Raw genomic sequence first — 15,128 nt, forward strand, 5'->3', positions numbered from 1 at the left:
AAGATGCCACATACAGTACAGTTTTGCAACCTGAACTGTGCAGCCTCAAGTTTAAACAAAAGCAGAAATGCTAACTCTGTGATTCACAGGGAACAGAGCAGCATAACCACCTAGGCAGTACAGGAAAGAAACGTTACTGTTCTATTGCATTTGATGTAATCAGAGCCGACAAAGGTCTTACAAGATGAGAAGGAGGACATCATCTTCTCTAAATACTTAAACACACACACCCTCCCATATCACAGGATTGTAACTTACATTTTAACCCCTTGACAGTTACAAGGACGAAAGCTGACGTAGAGGTTAGCTACAGATCATGGAAAAACATTAGAAAGAAGTGACGGAAGGTAATATATAATTAATATGTACTGTCTTTTCTTGCAGAATACCTAGTTTTACGGTAGGATAAACAGATCACAGAAATGTTTTTAATGGTACAGCAGTTAAAATTCAAGACTCCTTGACTTCAGTTACATCAGTGGAACACCTTAATCACTTACTTCAGGAATACCTAGTAACTTATAGACTAAACAAGGGATTCTAGTAGGGAGCTGGCAGATGCCACTTGGATTGTTGTGTTCCTGCTTGGAACTGGGTTTCAGATGTATGGCCCATACTTTTCAAAGTGTGGACCTTCAAAGGCTAATCTAGAGAAAGACAGTAGTAAATTACAGAAAAAAAATCAAGCAGATACAACTGCATAGCGAAGAGACTCAAGGGGGAAAAAGAAGGAAGAAAACCAAGCCACATATAGGAGCTTACTTTGTCTGAGAGTCAAGATACCCCTATTAATTTATCTTGGAAGATGCAGACAGGGTATGAGAGGAGCGACCTGGGTTCAGGAAGGCCTTGGGGCATCCCTCTTGGGGAGGATTTGATCATCGCAGCTTTATAAATCCAAGATTCTTTGCTTACCTTCTGTGCCCAGCAGTGAAGAGAGCTCAGTGCTGTATGTGGAAGCAGAGGACACGCAGGTGGCAGATCCTCTCTCCTGCTGTTTGCACGGGGAAGCACAACATGAACCGTGGACTTGCTGTAGCTGTTGTGGGTGGGGATGGAGGCAAGGACACAGCTGGTGGGAAGTGACAGCTGGGAATACAAAAGAAAAAGCTGTTGGGATTTGGAAGCGACAGGTGGAAGCGGGAATCAGAAAACTGTAGCAAGACCTCCAAGGAGGCAGGAGTTAATCCCAGCCTCCTTGAGCGAGTCCAGTAGAAGGGCAACTTGGAAACAAAGACAAAAAAGGAGCAGGGAGAATACAGTAATGTTGCGTGACTGGAAGGCAAATGCAAAAGGCAAGTTCTTACTTCATCAAAACTGTACTTGTGTGTTGCAGCCTGGTCTGTATTGTAATACTTATCTGCAAAAGCCACGCTGCGTATTTTAAGAGTGACTTACAGTGCTACTGTAAGAACGAAGAGAATCATGGCTGAGGCTGCACGAGCTCTGCCGTGACAGGTGGAGAGGAGAGGGACAAGAGTGGTTACTGGAGCCCGCCTGCTCTCACTGGGGCGGCAGATGTGACCTTGGAGCTGCGCTCCTGCGTTAACCAAGGGAAGGATGTGACTGACAGGGCCCTGTGCCCTCACCCAGCGAGCGCAGTGGTCATGTTCCAGTGCAGGGAACTCTGCAGCGAGAGGGGGGTGGCTGTGGCTCCAGAGGTCAAGATCCCCCCTCACCTCGGCAGCCGCTGCGAGGGGCCAGGGCTGGTTGTGGGGAGACCTCAGGCATCTGCTAGGGGTCCCTCGGGGATGGGTGATCTCCAGTGCTGCCACCCCGGCCGTGGGGACCAGCAACACCACAAGGGGGCCCTGAGGGTGACGCTGAACAGGCAGGCAGAGCCGACACGCTTCCTCAGGCCTCAGCGAGGGATCTCCATCCATCGTGTCCAGCCAGACAAGAGCCGAAACAGGATCTATTTCCCTCTCACGTGGATATGGATAAATTTCCCCAGAAATTTTATGCATATTCTGTTGCTTTCCAAGGACTCATTGCGAACTTCACGGCAGTTAAATCTTTCGCGGATTCGGAGCTTTGGCTGCAGCCGTGCCTGCCCTCGCCTTTCACAGAATCATAGAGTCACCAGTTTGGAAGAGACCCACCGGATCATCGAGTCCAACCATTCCTATCAAACACTAAACCATGTCCCTCAGCACCTTGCCCACCCGTGCCTTAAACCCCTTCAGGGAAGGTGAATCGCCTTTGAGCCAGGGAAGGGCTGCGAACAGCGGCGGTTCCAGCAGACACCTCTGCTGGGCACAGATCACACGGCGCACGAGGTGTTATAGAATCATAGAATCATAGAGTCACCAGGTTGGAAGAGACCCACTGGATCATCGAGTCCAACCATTCCCATCAAACACTAAACCATGTCCCTCAGCACTTCGTCCACCCGTCCCTTAAACCCCTCCAGGGAAGGTGACTCAACCTCCTCCCTGGGCAGCCTCTGCCAGTGCCCAATGACCCTTTCTGTGAAGAATTTTTTCCTAATGTCCAGCCTGAACCTCCCCTGGCGGAGCTTGAGGCCATTCCCTCTCGTCCTGTCCCCTGTCCCTTGGGAGAAGAGCCCAGCTCCCTCCTCTCCACAACCTCCTTTCAGGTAGTTCTAGAGAGCAAAGGACGAGCGGCGCCTGGGAAAACGCTGTTCGAAAGCGACCCGCCCTGAGAGGGCCCCCCCGCCTGCCTCTCCACCAGCACGACCGCTCAGCCGAGCCGCCCCCGGGGCTCAGGGCGATCCCCGCCCGGCTCCAGCCGCCCCGGCGAGGGGCGCGAGGCGCGGCCAATGGGAGGCGGCGGGGGCGGGGCCGGCGGGCGCGCTCTCTGCGCCTGCGCGGAGCCGCGGGCGGGGGGCGGGGGGAGGAAGCGGCGCGCACGCGCGTCCCGCCGCCCCCGAGGGGGGCCCGTCGCGCCTGCGCGCTGCGGCCGCCTCGCCGCCACCCCCCCCTTCCCGTGCCCCGGAGCGGGGGTGCTGCGCATGCGCGCCGCGCCGCCCGCCCCTCGCCAGCAGCAGAGGAGGAGGCGGCGGCGGTGGTGATCCTGGCCGCGGGGAGCGCGAGGCAGAGCCAGCGCCGCTGCCGCCCGCTCTGATCCGGCAGCGCCCCAGGACCGGGCGGAGGAGGCGGCAGCGCCCCGGCGGCGGCGGGAACCCGAGCGGCGGCGGCGGTAGCAGCAGCAGCAGCAGCAGCGGCGGCGGCAGCAGCAGCGGCGGCGGCGGCAGGAGGAGCCTGTGCCCGCCCCCCCGCTCAGCCCCGTTACAGCCCCCCCCCCCTCCTCCCTCCGCGCTCCGTAGCCACCACCATGTCGGCGCCGGCGGCCAAAGTCAGTAAGAAGGAGCTCAACTCCAACCACGATGGGGCCGACGAGACCTCAGGTGAGGCCGCGGCGGGGACGGGCGGGGAATGGCGGCCTCCGCCTCGCGGCGCGCCGCACCGACCGCCATTTTCCCCAGCCGGCCGGGCCGGGCCGGGGGCGGGAAGCGCGCGGGGCCGGCCGGGCGGATGTGCAGGCCGCGGCGGGAGGAGGCCATGTTAGCGCCCTTTTGTCTGCGCTCCGCGGCCCGGCCTCCCTCGGCGCGGGCGGGGCCGGGCGGGGGGCGCTGCGGCCGCGCCGGAGCCGCGGGGACCCCCGCGCTCCCCCCGCCTCCCGGAGCAGCATCCGCCGCGCCTCATTGTGCGCCGCCGCCGCCGCCATGATGCGCGCCCCGGCGCCGCGTGGTGCCGCCCGGCCGCGGAGCGGGGCCCGCCCGCCCCACGTGCGATCGCGGCGCCGCCGCCGCCGGGGGGGGTTTAAAGGTGCCGGCGGCGCGGGGCCCGCTCGCGCACGTGCGCGGCGGCGGGAGCGGAGCGCGGCCCTCCCGGAGACCTCGCGGGGCGGCGGCGCGGGGCGCGCTCTGCCGCGGAACGGCCCTCCCGGGCGCTCGCTCCGGCTTCGGAACGCGGCGCGTTCCCGGTTAGGCTGCGCCCCTTGGTATTTCTGTCCCCTCTAGGTTATTTAACCTCTCTTCAGACGCGTTGCTTTGAGCCGACGTGGCTTACGGCGTTTTAATTAAATGTAATTAATCGATTAGGACTGACTTATCGTTTAAGTCGACTGGTGAGGCCGCGCTGGGGGACGCGAGCCGGGATTTGTGGGGTGAAGCGTGCCCGCGCTCGGGACGCGGCTCTCGGGGCCGGTAGCGCTGCCGAGACTCGGTAGCGATCCCCGGGCGCTCCGGGCACAGAGGAGCGGGAAGATGTTGGGCGAACGGCCCGAGCGACTCCTCAGAGCAGAGAATGGGGGGATTTTGATGCATTTTCGTTTGTTTTTTTTCAGAAAAAGAGCAGCAGGAGGCAATTGAACACATTGATGAAGTACAGAATGAAATAGACAGGTAAATGCGAACGAACTTCTGAGGTGTTGTAGGAGAAGTCAAAATGTAACTTCCAAAAATAAATCTACTTAATGAAGTAAGCACTGGGTAGGGGTTCTCACTGTCTTTAAACTTCACCAAGTTGTGCTCGTGTTATGATTTGATTAGATTGTGTATGACAAAAAAATTATAGTATCTTGGTTTCTGATTAATTGTAGGTAGTTAAAAAGGTAGAACTTGAATTTAAAATTCTAAATGAATTGTGATAGTTTTGATGATAGCAACTCGTTTCTTACTGGTTTTTTTAGTTGGTGTGTATGCTATTTTGCAAAATATATTCATGTCTGTAAGCAGAACCAAAAACTTGGTTGAAAAGTTAGGTTTTGTTATACTTTTTTTAAAATTATATATTCACAAGTTTGTAGAATAACGTGTCCATGAAACATTAGTTTTGTATCCTAAAACTCTCTGTGGACTCTGCGTTAGTGCCTGCATGGATCTTGTCTCTGTCCTACAAAGGCTGCAGGTTCTGCTGAGGCTCTGCCTTTGAGAAACTGTTGTGGGATCAGGGCTCAGCAATTGTACGAAACCAATTAACTGTTGCATCTTAGGATTTCACTTGTGTGGGCACAGAATTGCTGTGCTGTAGCTTGCTTGCCCGCCTGACAGTTATGAAGAGCAGGTGACGGTGTTGTTATCCATCTTTGGGTCTTGTGCAAGCAAAATGTTTAAGAGGGGAATACTGCTTTACTTTACCTAAATAAGGGTCTGTCCCTTCTCTAATGGTGGCAAACGTACAGCGCGTTAGGAACATCTCATAGTGATCAGTGGGATTGTTTCTGGTGGGACGTTTGAGTCACTACAGGTCTGCACTTCAGTGTTTTGTTTGAGATGCCTCGTGTTGAATGTGGCAGAGTGGTCTCATCAGACCCATTCAGCTTCTTCGTAGCTACTGGTGATGTCTGTACCTTTCGGTTCTTTCTGGTTAACGTGGCTCTTTCCATCACAGACTGAATGAACAAGCCAGCGAGGAAATTTTGAAAGTAGAACAGAAATACAACAAACTCCGCCAACCATTCTTCCAGAAGAGGTCAGAATTGATCGCCAAAATCCCAAATTTCTGGGTAACAACATTTGTCAACCACCCACAAGGTATAGTCTCAATAAGCCTCTTTTCCTGTAGATTCAGTGTTTGCTTGCTTGTTCTGTGAGTGTTTTGCAGCTCTGAGGGTTTGCTGGAATTGTTGCTGGAGCAGAAGCCTGCTTCATATGGGAACACTTCCTTGTTGGCCTAGAATGCATTTTATAAGCTTTATGTTTCTTGCACTTGTTGACCACAGGAGCGGCTTGGCCATTAAAATCCCATGGGGGTTTTCTTTATGCATTTTAAATGTCAAGTTTCCTACTTTAAGTTAATTGGGCCCTTTAAAAGAGGGGGGAGAAGGAAAAGAAAAGGAATTACTGTTCGTTTGTAGCTCTGTAGGGCTCTTGACTATCAACTGTTTCTACAGAACAAGTTTGTAGACTACTTGTGTTGGGCGAACTGCATGTGTGACAGTGTGTTACAGAGAGAAGGGCAGATGTGCATAGATAGCTTTTTCTGCTTTTTAACATTAAACTTTGACAAATGTAATGCAGTGCAAATCGCACAAATGCCAGTAGTTTGCTGGCTGGGAACTCTGAAAAATGGTCTGTGAGAAGCTGACTTGGGCAAAAGTGTTGCTTTTCAAGTCTTGCTTGCCATCAGTTTCCTGTGTTTCATCTGCGTGATGCACTCTTCATAGCTTTGTTAATGTGAGGTTCCTAATTCTTCTTAGTATCTGCACTGCTGGGAGAAGAAGATGAGGAAGCACTGCATTATTTGACCAGAGTGGAGGTGACAGAGTTTGAAGACATCAAATCAGGTTACAGAATAGATTTTGTAAGTACTTGCAATAATTTCTGCTTTTGAGTTGTTTTGAACATAATTGCATACTGGGATGTAGTTTGTAATTCATCTCTTTATTTACCCATTTAGTACCAGGTTTGACTTTCTGTGTCTTTGTGTTTTGTGGGTTTTAACTCTTGGCTTTCAACTCTGCAGTATTTTGATGAGAACCCGTACTTTGAAAATAAAGTTCTCTCCAAAGAGTTTCACCTCAATGAAAGTGGAGACCCATCTTCAAAATCAACTGAGATCAAATGGAAATCTGGGAAGGTATGGACCTGTGCCTCTGGGAGAGGTGATCGCTGCTCTATGTGATACTATCACTTTAGTTATATTTCTTTTATTTATTGGGGTTTTTTTTAATTGAAGTTGCCTTATTATCCGTTAACTGTTAAATTTGGAGTTGTGAGGACCGCAGAGTTTCAGGGGGTCTGACGAGGTGTGTGATTTTGTTGTTGGTTTGGTTTTTTTTCCCCTTCCAAGTCCATTTCAGTTTTCATCTTTGGAGAAATTGCAGCCATTCAATAAATATGGACATGTCTTTGATCCAGATAGTATTCAAACCTAATTAATTTGTTGTAGTTAGTTTCTGTAAAAGTTTGGAGCACTTTCCTGTTACCCTGAAGATCTTGGAATGAGTATTTAACAGCAGAACTGAGGGTTGTGGTTAAGTCACTGCTTGTTTTGTCACCTGCAGACTGAGAAGAAAATCTTTTTTCATTGAAAGCAGAACTTTTCCTCTTGTGCTAGAAGTTAGTCTGGTACAAACCAGCTGAGTGATCTTTAATGTATACTACAAAATGAATGTGAATTACAGAATTGTTCTTCATTAAACAGTCCAAACCTATAACTACTGTAATTCTATCAAGAAAACAAACACTGAAAATTGGAACTACCGTATGATCAGAGAAAGAATTGATTAAAATACCAGAGAGTAATATAGTTTTCGGATTTAGCATACAGATTGTTGCACGCTTATTAAGATTCTGATGTGAGGAGGTAAATACAGGACTCCTGTGTTTTCTTGTGACCATATGTTTTAGCAGTTCGTGTGGGTTTTTTTTTCTTTCACTTACTACAAAGAATAGCCTGGAGACTTCAAAGCAGGAAATCTTAGGATAAGAAGGCTAGGCAGTTCTTTTATCTCCAGTTCAATAAAAATGGATCGTACAGGTGTGGAGACAAGTGTTTGTTAAATTGTGTGTGTGTGGCAGTCATAGCGTTTAGCTACAATTACAGCTACTCTTGGAGTAGCATTTAGCCATTGTGAAATCTTCTAAGTTCGGTGTATCATTAAACGCTTGTCAAACTTGTGCTTCCCTGTGGTAGGGAAACATAAATCAAATGCAAGATCCTGTGAATTCTTAGTATTTCAGTGAAGGTCATTGAAAGAAAAAGGTGGTTTTACTGTCCTTGTGTTCATGAGAAATGCAGTATCTTCTTCTGAGAGTTGTTTCAGTTCCAAGTGTTTCTTAAAAACTTCTTGTGGTTAGAAAAGTACTTTTCTAAATGGTGCTTATTAAAAGGGGGGAGGAAAAAAAAAGGCTACATAAAGACCACTTACTTGGGGAACTTTTTAACTTTCTTTCCAGGATCTGACAAAACGTTCTAGCCAGACACAGAACAAAGCCAGTAGGAAGAGGCAGCATGAAGAGCCAGAAAGCTTCTTCACCTGGTTCACTGATCACTCTGATGCAGGGGCTGATGAACTAGGAGAAGTCATCAAAGACGACATCTGGCCAAATCCATTACAGTACTACTTGGTGAGCGTAGCTCAGAGCTGGGTGCCCGTCCCCTCAGTAGCACTGTGCAAGTGGAAGTGAATGTGATCACTGTAGTTAATGTGGTGTGTGTCTTCTTAAGGTTCCTGATATGGATGATGAAGAAGGGGAGGGAGAGGAGGATGATGATGATGATGAAGAGGAAGAAGGATTGGAGGATATTGATGAAGAAGGAGATGAAGATGAGGGGGAGGAAGATGAAGATGATGATGAGGGAGAGGAAGGAGAGGTGAGTACTCTCACCCCCTGCCCTCCCATCATTTGTGTATGAGAGTCAAAAGAGAGACTTTGTAAGAGTCTTAAGCCATTGTAACAAAGGTAAAACAGTTCTCTGTACGATTGCTGACGAGGTGTTTAGAAGGAGGAAGCAGAACCTTAACTTGTGGAGTGCTTTTAAGTGTAGTAACAAGTATGTCTGTGTATGTGACACAGTGCAGAAAAAGTAGTTGTAAATTTATACAGGAGGTGTTCTGGAAGAACTAGGGCGTCAGCGTAACAAAATTGTTATTGAACTAGTGAACATTCTGGCAAGGCTTTACTGGTAAATCGCTTGTGTCGATGTATCCCGTTCTGTCAACCTCCCACCTATTGGTTGGTTTCTGCTTATGGCCAGTTCAGCTAAGACTGTAGGGGTCAGGAATTAGACATTTCTTTTAGTGTCCAGTGGGATGCCACAGACAGAATTCAGGGTGTTTGTAACTTAGTTTAGAATGTTTTGGTGTTTGTAATTGGGTGTGTCATGTCTGAATTTCAGCAGCAGTAAATGACTTGGATTAAGATAGGAGGAAAGTTGTGGGCACTGGGCTCTGTTACGGAACCTGGGTTTTAGCATATGAAAGTTGAAGCATTTTGCTTTTCAGAGTTTAAAATGGGGGGAAGAAGATGACCCCTTCACTTTCTAAACGTTAAACTTATGTCAATGTAGCAACTCTTAAGTCACAGTAGCTTTTCAGACCTAATGTTTTTCACTGGGACACCCAGCTGTTAACAGATTTCTGTGTAGACAGGTACTCTGTGTAGACAGCGAGTGTTGCAGCTCCTTAGTGAAGAGAGAGAGATCTTCGCGCAGCGTGCCATGAGTAACGCTGGATGGCAGTAAAACAGTTCTGGTTATTGTATTTAAAAGTTCGTGCTATCTGAAGTTCAGTGATCAGATTTTTTTAATTGTTGCTTGTCTTTCAACAGGAGGATGAAGGAGAAGATGACTAATTGAACACTGATGGATTCCAAACCCCCTTTTTACCTTTTTAATTTTTCTCCAGTCCCTGGGAGCAAGTTGCTGTCTCTTTTTTTTTTTTTTTTTTTTTTCTCCTTCTTGTGCTCAGTCGCCTTGTTCTCTTGAGGTCTCTTTTTCTCTCCTCTACACCATGGTTCACAATTTATTTTGGGGGAAAGACCTTGAGCAGAATACAGTGGAAAAGAGTCTACCAGTTTCTGTTTCAAGTTCATTTTTATCCCTTTCTGTCTCAAAACAAAAACTGTTTATGGAATAAACACACCATGTTCTGTGGGAAAAAAGAAAACCTTCTGCTCCCTTCACTCTGCTGGAAGCTGAAGAGTGCTAGGCCCCTGTGTAGTAGTGCATAGAATCTAGCTTTTTTCCTTCTTTCTCTGTATATTGGGCTCAGAGATTACACTGTGTCTCTATGTGAATATGGACAGTTAGCATTTACCAACATGTATCTGTCTACTTTCTCTTGTTTAAAAAAAAAAAAGAAAAAAAATGAAAAAAAAATGGGGTTATAGAAGGTCAGCTGGGGTGGGTTTCAGATGTTGGGGTGGGTTAAGTGGGCATTTTGACACCATGGCTTCTTCTCCTTTGGCATGTTTAATTGTGATGTTTAACAAACATCCTTGCAGTTTAAGATGACACTTTTAAAATAAAATCTTCTCCTAATGATGACTTTGAGCCCTGCCACTTGATGGAGAATCAGCAGAACCTGTAGGATCTTATTTGGAATTGACATTCTCTATTGTAATTTTGTTCTTGTTTATTTTTAAATTCTTTTTTTTTTTTTGTTTCACTGGAAAGGAAAGAAAGATGCTCAGTTTTAAACGTTAAAGTGTACAAGTTGCTTTGTTACAATAAAACTAAATGTGTACACAAAGGAACTGGTTGGTCTTCACTGAAAGAAACAGTTTTAATGTCCTGTTCTGAACTTGCTTGTAGTTTCTTGGCATTTCTGGGGGCATTTGGTCAGTATTTATGTAGTGCAATGCAACCTTGTGGTTGTGTGGACTGATAACCAGTTCAGCTAGTTTCCACTATTTCAGTACTTGTAGAATGTTTCATTTGGTAGTTAAACTACTGCACACTCAATTTCTTGAATTACCTGACTCTGTAATACGGGGCTGTTGGAGCATTCGCCTTGTGTGAGAACAGGTTTATGTTACTAATGTTTTGAAAAAAGAAAACTCACCTGATTCTTAATTTTTTTTTTTAAGTAGTAACGTGCAGTACTGTATCTCCAGTAAACCAGTTTGCATGAAAATACCATGCAAACTCAGAATAAAAAGACCAAGGGGTCTTATAATTTGGGTGTTTCTGTAAGTCTTTTCGGTTGAAACTAAATCTTAAGGGCAAGCTAATTCTTGGACTACTTCAAAGAGCAAGATTCTTAGTGAAGCTCATGCGTATGAAAAGTTGCTCCTTCACTGCTGGCTTTCCTCAGTAGCAGCATGTATATATGCTTTAGATATCCTGTACTCTTTCATATTAAGAGACTGCATTTGAGTAGCTGTAACAATTTCACGTAGAGGTTGTTGGTACTGGTATTCCACAAAGTGTAATGAAAGTTGTTTTAACATGCTGTGCTTTTGAAATATTTAAAAAAAATGTTGTATCAGCTAATCTAAAATTCAAACAGCTTGTTCTCTTTGGATGTGTAGAAAAGACTGTCTTCTGGGAAGACTTGCTGTTATATTCTCTGATTCCTTTTCCTCACAGAATTTGCTATAGTCAAATTCATCTATTTTTGATGCTTAAGAGTACACTTAGCAGAACAAGATTCATCTCTGTTTGAGACATGCCCAAATAACGTGCGTGGGGGAAACATTCTGTAAGTGTCTGGTCCAGCTTGGATTCAATCCAGTTATTGGAGACAATGCGACATCCAGTCTGCATGTGATCGATGCAAAAATAAGGCAACCATTTACTTAATTCCATCTCGACAGAAGCTTCTGCCCTGATGCTGCCTGCAGAGCAATGTGGAATGTTAATCGTTAATGGTTTCTTACTGCCTAGGGAGAGAAGGAATGGAGCCTACAAAGTGTATAAATTTTTAGATTTTTTTTTCCTTCTGATTCCTTTTTGTTGTAAAATTGAAAACTGCTTCCTGTTGTGGTAGAGGGTTGATGTGCTATTGCTTGCCCTGATGCCTCATTACTTAATTTTTATGTAGTCCTAATTGATTGTAGTTCTTTAAGGAAAATAATTTTTTCCTAGTCTTCAATGCTTCAGGAAAAATACCATGCCGTTGTTGTTACACCTCTGTTGGTTACCAGCGGAAAACCTCTAGAAACTGTTCTGAAAGTAATCAAGGTAAATACCATGAACAAGAAGTGAGAAGTCTGGAAAATGAAATGCTACTTCTGAGATTTTTCTTGCACGTTCTTTAGGATGTTACAGGGTGGCACAACACTCCTGCTGCTGTTCTGATAATACTGAACTTTGGTGAAACTCCTGGCAAGGGCTAAAGAGTAAATGAACGTGCTGAAAAGAATGCAGCATAGAATCCACTTGTTAAGTGTGATCTTAATTTATTTCCTGACAATGGAAATGAGTAGGGATTAACATCTCTGCAACAGTGAAGAAATACTACAGATGGCCATCATGTGCTCTGACTGTTCACTTTATGTCTAACTTGGCTGAATCTATGTAATGGGTGTCCATTTTTACTTGATTTGATATATGTACATGCGTATAATGAATTTAAAGGTAGACATCCACCTTATATAAGAATGGAAGATTTATTCTTCTTAAATATGTTTGTATCTCATTAAATTCCCCATGGCTGATTGAGCTCCTCACCTCCGTTTTATCCTGCTGAGTGAAATTGTGAACGGTGGAAGCTGGATTCAGGTTTTATGGCCTGGATTTCCAGGGTTAAGAGTATGGAGTTGGTGGTAGTTTAATGAAGGTGAAGTGACTGTGCTGAGGCTGTATGACTTAAATGACTTGACAGTTAACTGCTATAAAATGCAGTCCTTTGTAATTTCTAGTGCCAAAGGAAGGCAAATACATCCATGCGTGTAAATACAATTGGAAAGGTTTGGGTTTTAAAACGGATTCTGTGTTCATACTTGTCAACGTTTTTTTTTTCCCTGTAAACAAGCATTATCTGAACAGATTTCTCCATCATTTATCCATTCGTTTGAATCTGTAAGCTTCTCTTTGTACCCTACTAAAACAGGTGCATACCAATAGTGCTCTGTTTATTGGATACTGTTCCTGAAGTTTGAAGCCATGCATCTTTTTTTTTAAGAGACTGAAATCGATGAAATAATTTCTCTGATGTACCTTCAAGATATCCTTCTGTTTGAAGGAATTAAAGAACGTTTAACTGTTACTTCACGGTCCCCTTTCTAAGAGTCTTTTTCAAAAGAATCAGTTATTAGTCCCCCATTCGGCATTGTTTTTCACGGGTGAGGCCGATAGTGCTTGCTGCTCTTTGATGGATAAGTGCAGTAAGAGCGAGAGGAGGTCAGAGGATGCTTGCATCCGTTGGGGAGCAGCTCTGTGCTTAATCTCTCGCTCTCCTGGATTAAAACCGGAAACTTCTAAGACTTTTCTCTTGATCTTCACCTTCTCTAAGTGAACATACTCGAGTGGAAGGAGTTGCGTTAAGATCTAACTCCCGCTACCTGCTCAGGGGCCGTGCCCGGCTCCCCGAAGCTTCGCTACCACCCGGCATGGATGTAGCGGCGCTGCTCCTCCCTGGGAAGGAGCGTGAAACGGGAGAGCTGGCCCAGGTGAAGGGCGGCAGGCTCAGAAAAGCGAGAGCATCCTTCCCCTGTGCGTTTCCCTCCCGAGTTTAGCGCCGGTATAAGCGGCCCTCCCGGAGCCGGTGTCGATCCTGTCCCGGGTCCGCGATCCGCGGGCTCTCGGTTGAACGGCGGTCGTAGCCCCGCGGACCCTGCTCCCCCTTCCCCGGGAGTGCCCGCCGTGCCCCGCGGGGTCCTGGACGCGATTTTCCATGGGACGGGGGCTGTGGAGGGGGCAGGAACCGCCGATCCCACGCACCGGCCGCCGCTATCCCCGGGGACAGCGGGATCCTGCCCGTGGGACTGGGAACCGCGGCGGGGAGGGCTGCAAACCGCATCCTCCTCATACTGGGGATCAGCTGCGCTCTGACTTCTCCAGGCTGGGGAGCTCCTTGGCTCCGGCTCTCCAGGCTCACCGGGAGGGTACGAGACCTGAAGGAAAGGGGGCGAAGCCCCCGCGGGAGCCGAGGGCAGCGGTGAGCAAACCGGCCCGTGCGGCGCTCCAGCCGAGCCGGCCAAGCCCGCATCCCTGTGTGCCGGGACAGGCTGTGTCTGCTGAAGGCACGGCAGGATCCCTGCTCCTCTGAAACTCCACCTACACCCTCCAGTTTGACTTTCCAGTATTTCTACTGGATGAACAGCATAATTGAAATCGCTCCTTCAGCACTGCACGGAACCTGGACCACGTTACAAATGGCAACAGGTTCCAGACAGGTTTATATTAATCTAACGCACTTGCTTTGTTAACAGGAGCATCTTCAAAGTTTTATAGAAGTTTAAGGCTTTATCAATTCAACTCAGCTAAGCTAGATTTAAATTTTACACTGACTGGTGATTTCCTTTTACTAATAATTCAACTGCAGACCATTTACAAAATGTTTATGCCAGAAAAAAAAAAAACAACAAACCAACCAGTTCTAATTGAATAAAAGGAAAACATTTATGTTCATTATAGAATCACAGAATTATTTGGCTGGAAAAGATTTTCAAGACCATTGAGCCTAACCGTACCTGTCCACTAAACCACATCCCTGAGCACCTCATCTGCTTGTCTTTTAAACACCTCCAGGGATGGGTACTCCACCACTTCCCTGCGCAGCCATTACAGTTGTAATAATAATACTAATAATATTATGCAGCACTGCTGGGGAGGGACCTTACAGCTGTGCTCTTCACCACCTGAAAGCAATGAACGTCTTTTCCACTTTTTTTAAACACCAGCCCCTGACACTGTGTGTATCAGTACTGGTCCCTCACCACGGAACATGATGCAGCAGCACGGTGGGTTTTCACTCGGGGTAGTCGAGGGATTCTCCCAGCCCTGCCAATGCATTGTGGTTGTTTTTTTCACTCAAATATTTAGCTGAAACCCCCAATCCTGTGTGTAGACAGACAGTTTTGCAGAGAAAAGATAAAAAACCCCAGCATTCGAGACAGGCATTGCCTCCTTTCAATGCAGCAACTTAGGGAGGTGATTCTGCCCCTCTGTTCCTCTCTTGTGAGACCTCATCTGGAGTACTGTGTCCAGTTCTGGAAGCCCCAACATAAGTAGATAGACCTGTTGGAATGGGTCCAGTGTAGGGTTACAAAGATGATCTGAGGGCTGGAGCACCTCCCATACGAGGACAGGCTGGGAGAGTTGGGCTTGTACAGCCTGGAGAAAAGGTAGCTCTGAGGAGACCTTATAGCGACCTTCCAGTACCTGAAGGGACTACAAGAAAACTGGGGAGGGGCTGTTTAAAAAGGCTTGTGGTGATAGGACTGGGGGCAATGGGGATAAACTGGAGAAGGGAAGATTTAGACTAGACATAAGGAGACATTTCTTTAAGATGTCGAGGGCCTGGCCCAGGTTGCCCAAGGAAGTTGTGGCTGCCCCATCCCTGGAGGTGTTCAAGGCCAGGTCTGATGGGGCTTGGAGCCCCTGATCCAATGGGAGGTGTCCTGGATGGGACTGGATGGGTTCTGGGGTCCCTTACAACCCAAACCATTCCATGATTCTATTTTGTTCCCTGAGGGCGAGGCGCAGTTTGCTCGCTCTGCTACCAACAAGTGCCGAAAGAACCAAACAGCCTCAGGGGAACTCAAGCGT

At 47.2% G+C, this 15,128-nt stretch overlaps 1 protein-coding gene across 1 annotated transcript; it reads left to right on the forward strand.

Moving 5' to 3' along the window:
* Nucleotides 1–3,207: 3,207 nt before the first annotated feature.
* SET (SET nuclear proto-oncogene) lies at nt 3,208–10,168 on the forward strand. The gene is made up of 8 exons (XM_069873702.1): nt 3,208–3,370; nt 4,312–4,369; nt 5,358–5,500; nt 6,166–6,269; nt 6,432–6,545; nt 7,868–8,038; nt 8,139–8,285; nt 9,242–10,168. The coding sequence occupies exons 1-8, from the start codon at nt 3,298–3,300 to the stop codon at nt 9,263–9,265; spliced, it is 834 nt and encodes a 277-aa protein (XP_069729803.1). The 5' UTR covers nt 3,208–3,297; the 3' UTR covers nt 9,266–10,168.
* Nucleotides 10,169–15,128: the final 4,960 nt, after the last annotated feature.

This window comes from Phaenicophaeus curvirostris, chromosome 20, assembly GCF_032191515.1.
Source record: "Phaenicophaeus curvirostris isolate KB17595 chromosome 20, BPBGC_Pcur_1.0, whole genome shotgun sequence".
NCBI classification, from domain to species: domain Eukaryota; kingdom Metazoa; phylum Chordata; class Aves; order Cuculiformes; family Cuculidae; genus Phaenicophaeus; species Phaenicophaeus curvirostris.

Bases quoted from the DNA above. Each gene is read 5' to 3' on its own strand.
- SET (XM_069873702.1), top strand. From the start codon at position 3,298: ATGTCGGCGCCGGCGGCCAAAGTCAGTAAGAAGGAGCTCAACTCCAAC. The intron at 5,501-6,165 runs GTATAGTCTCAA...AATTCTTCTTAG, and splicing joins ATTTGTCAACCACCCACAAG to TATCTGCACTGCTGGGAGAA. The intron at 8,286-9,241 runs GTGAGTACTCTC...GTCTTTCAACAG, and splicing joins ATGAGGGAGAGGAAGGAGAG to GAGGATGAAGGAGAAGATGA.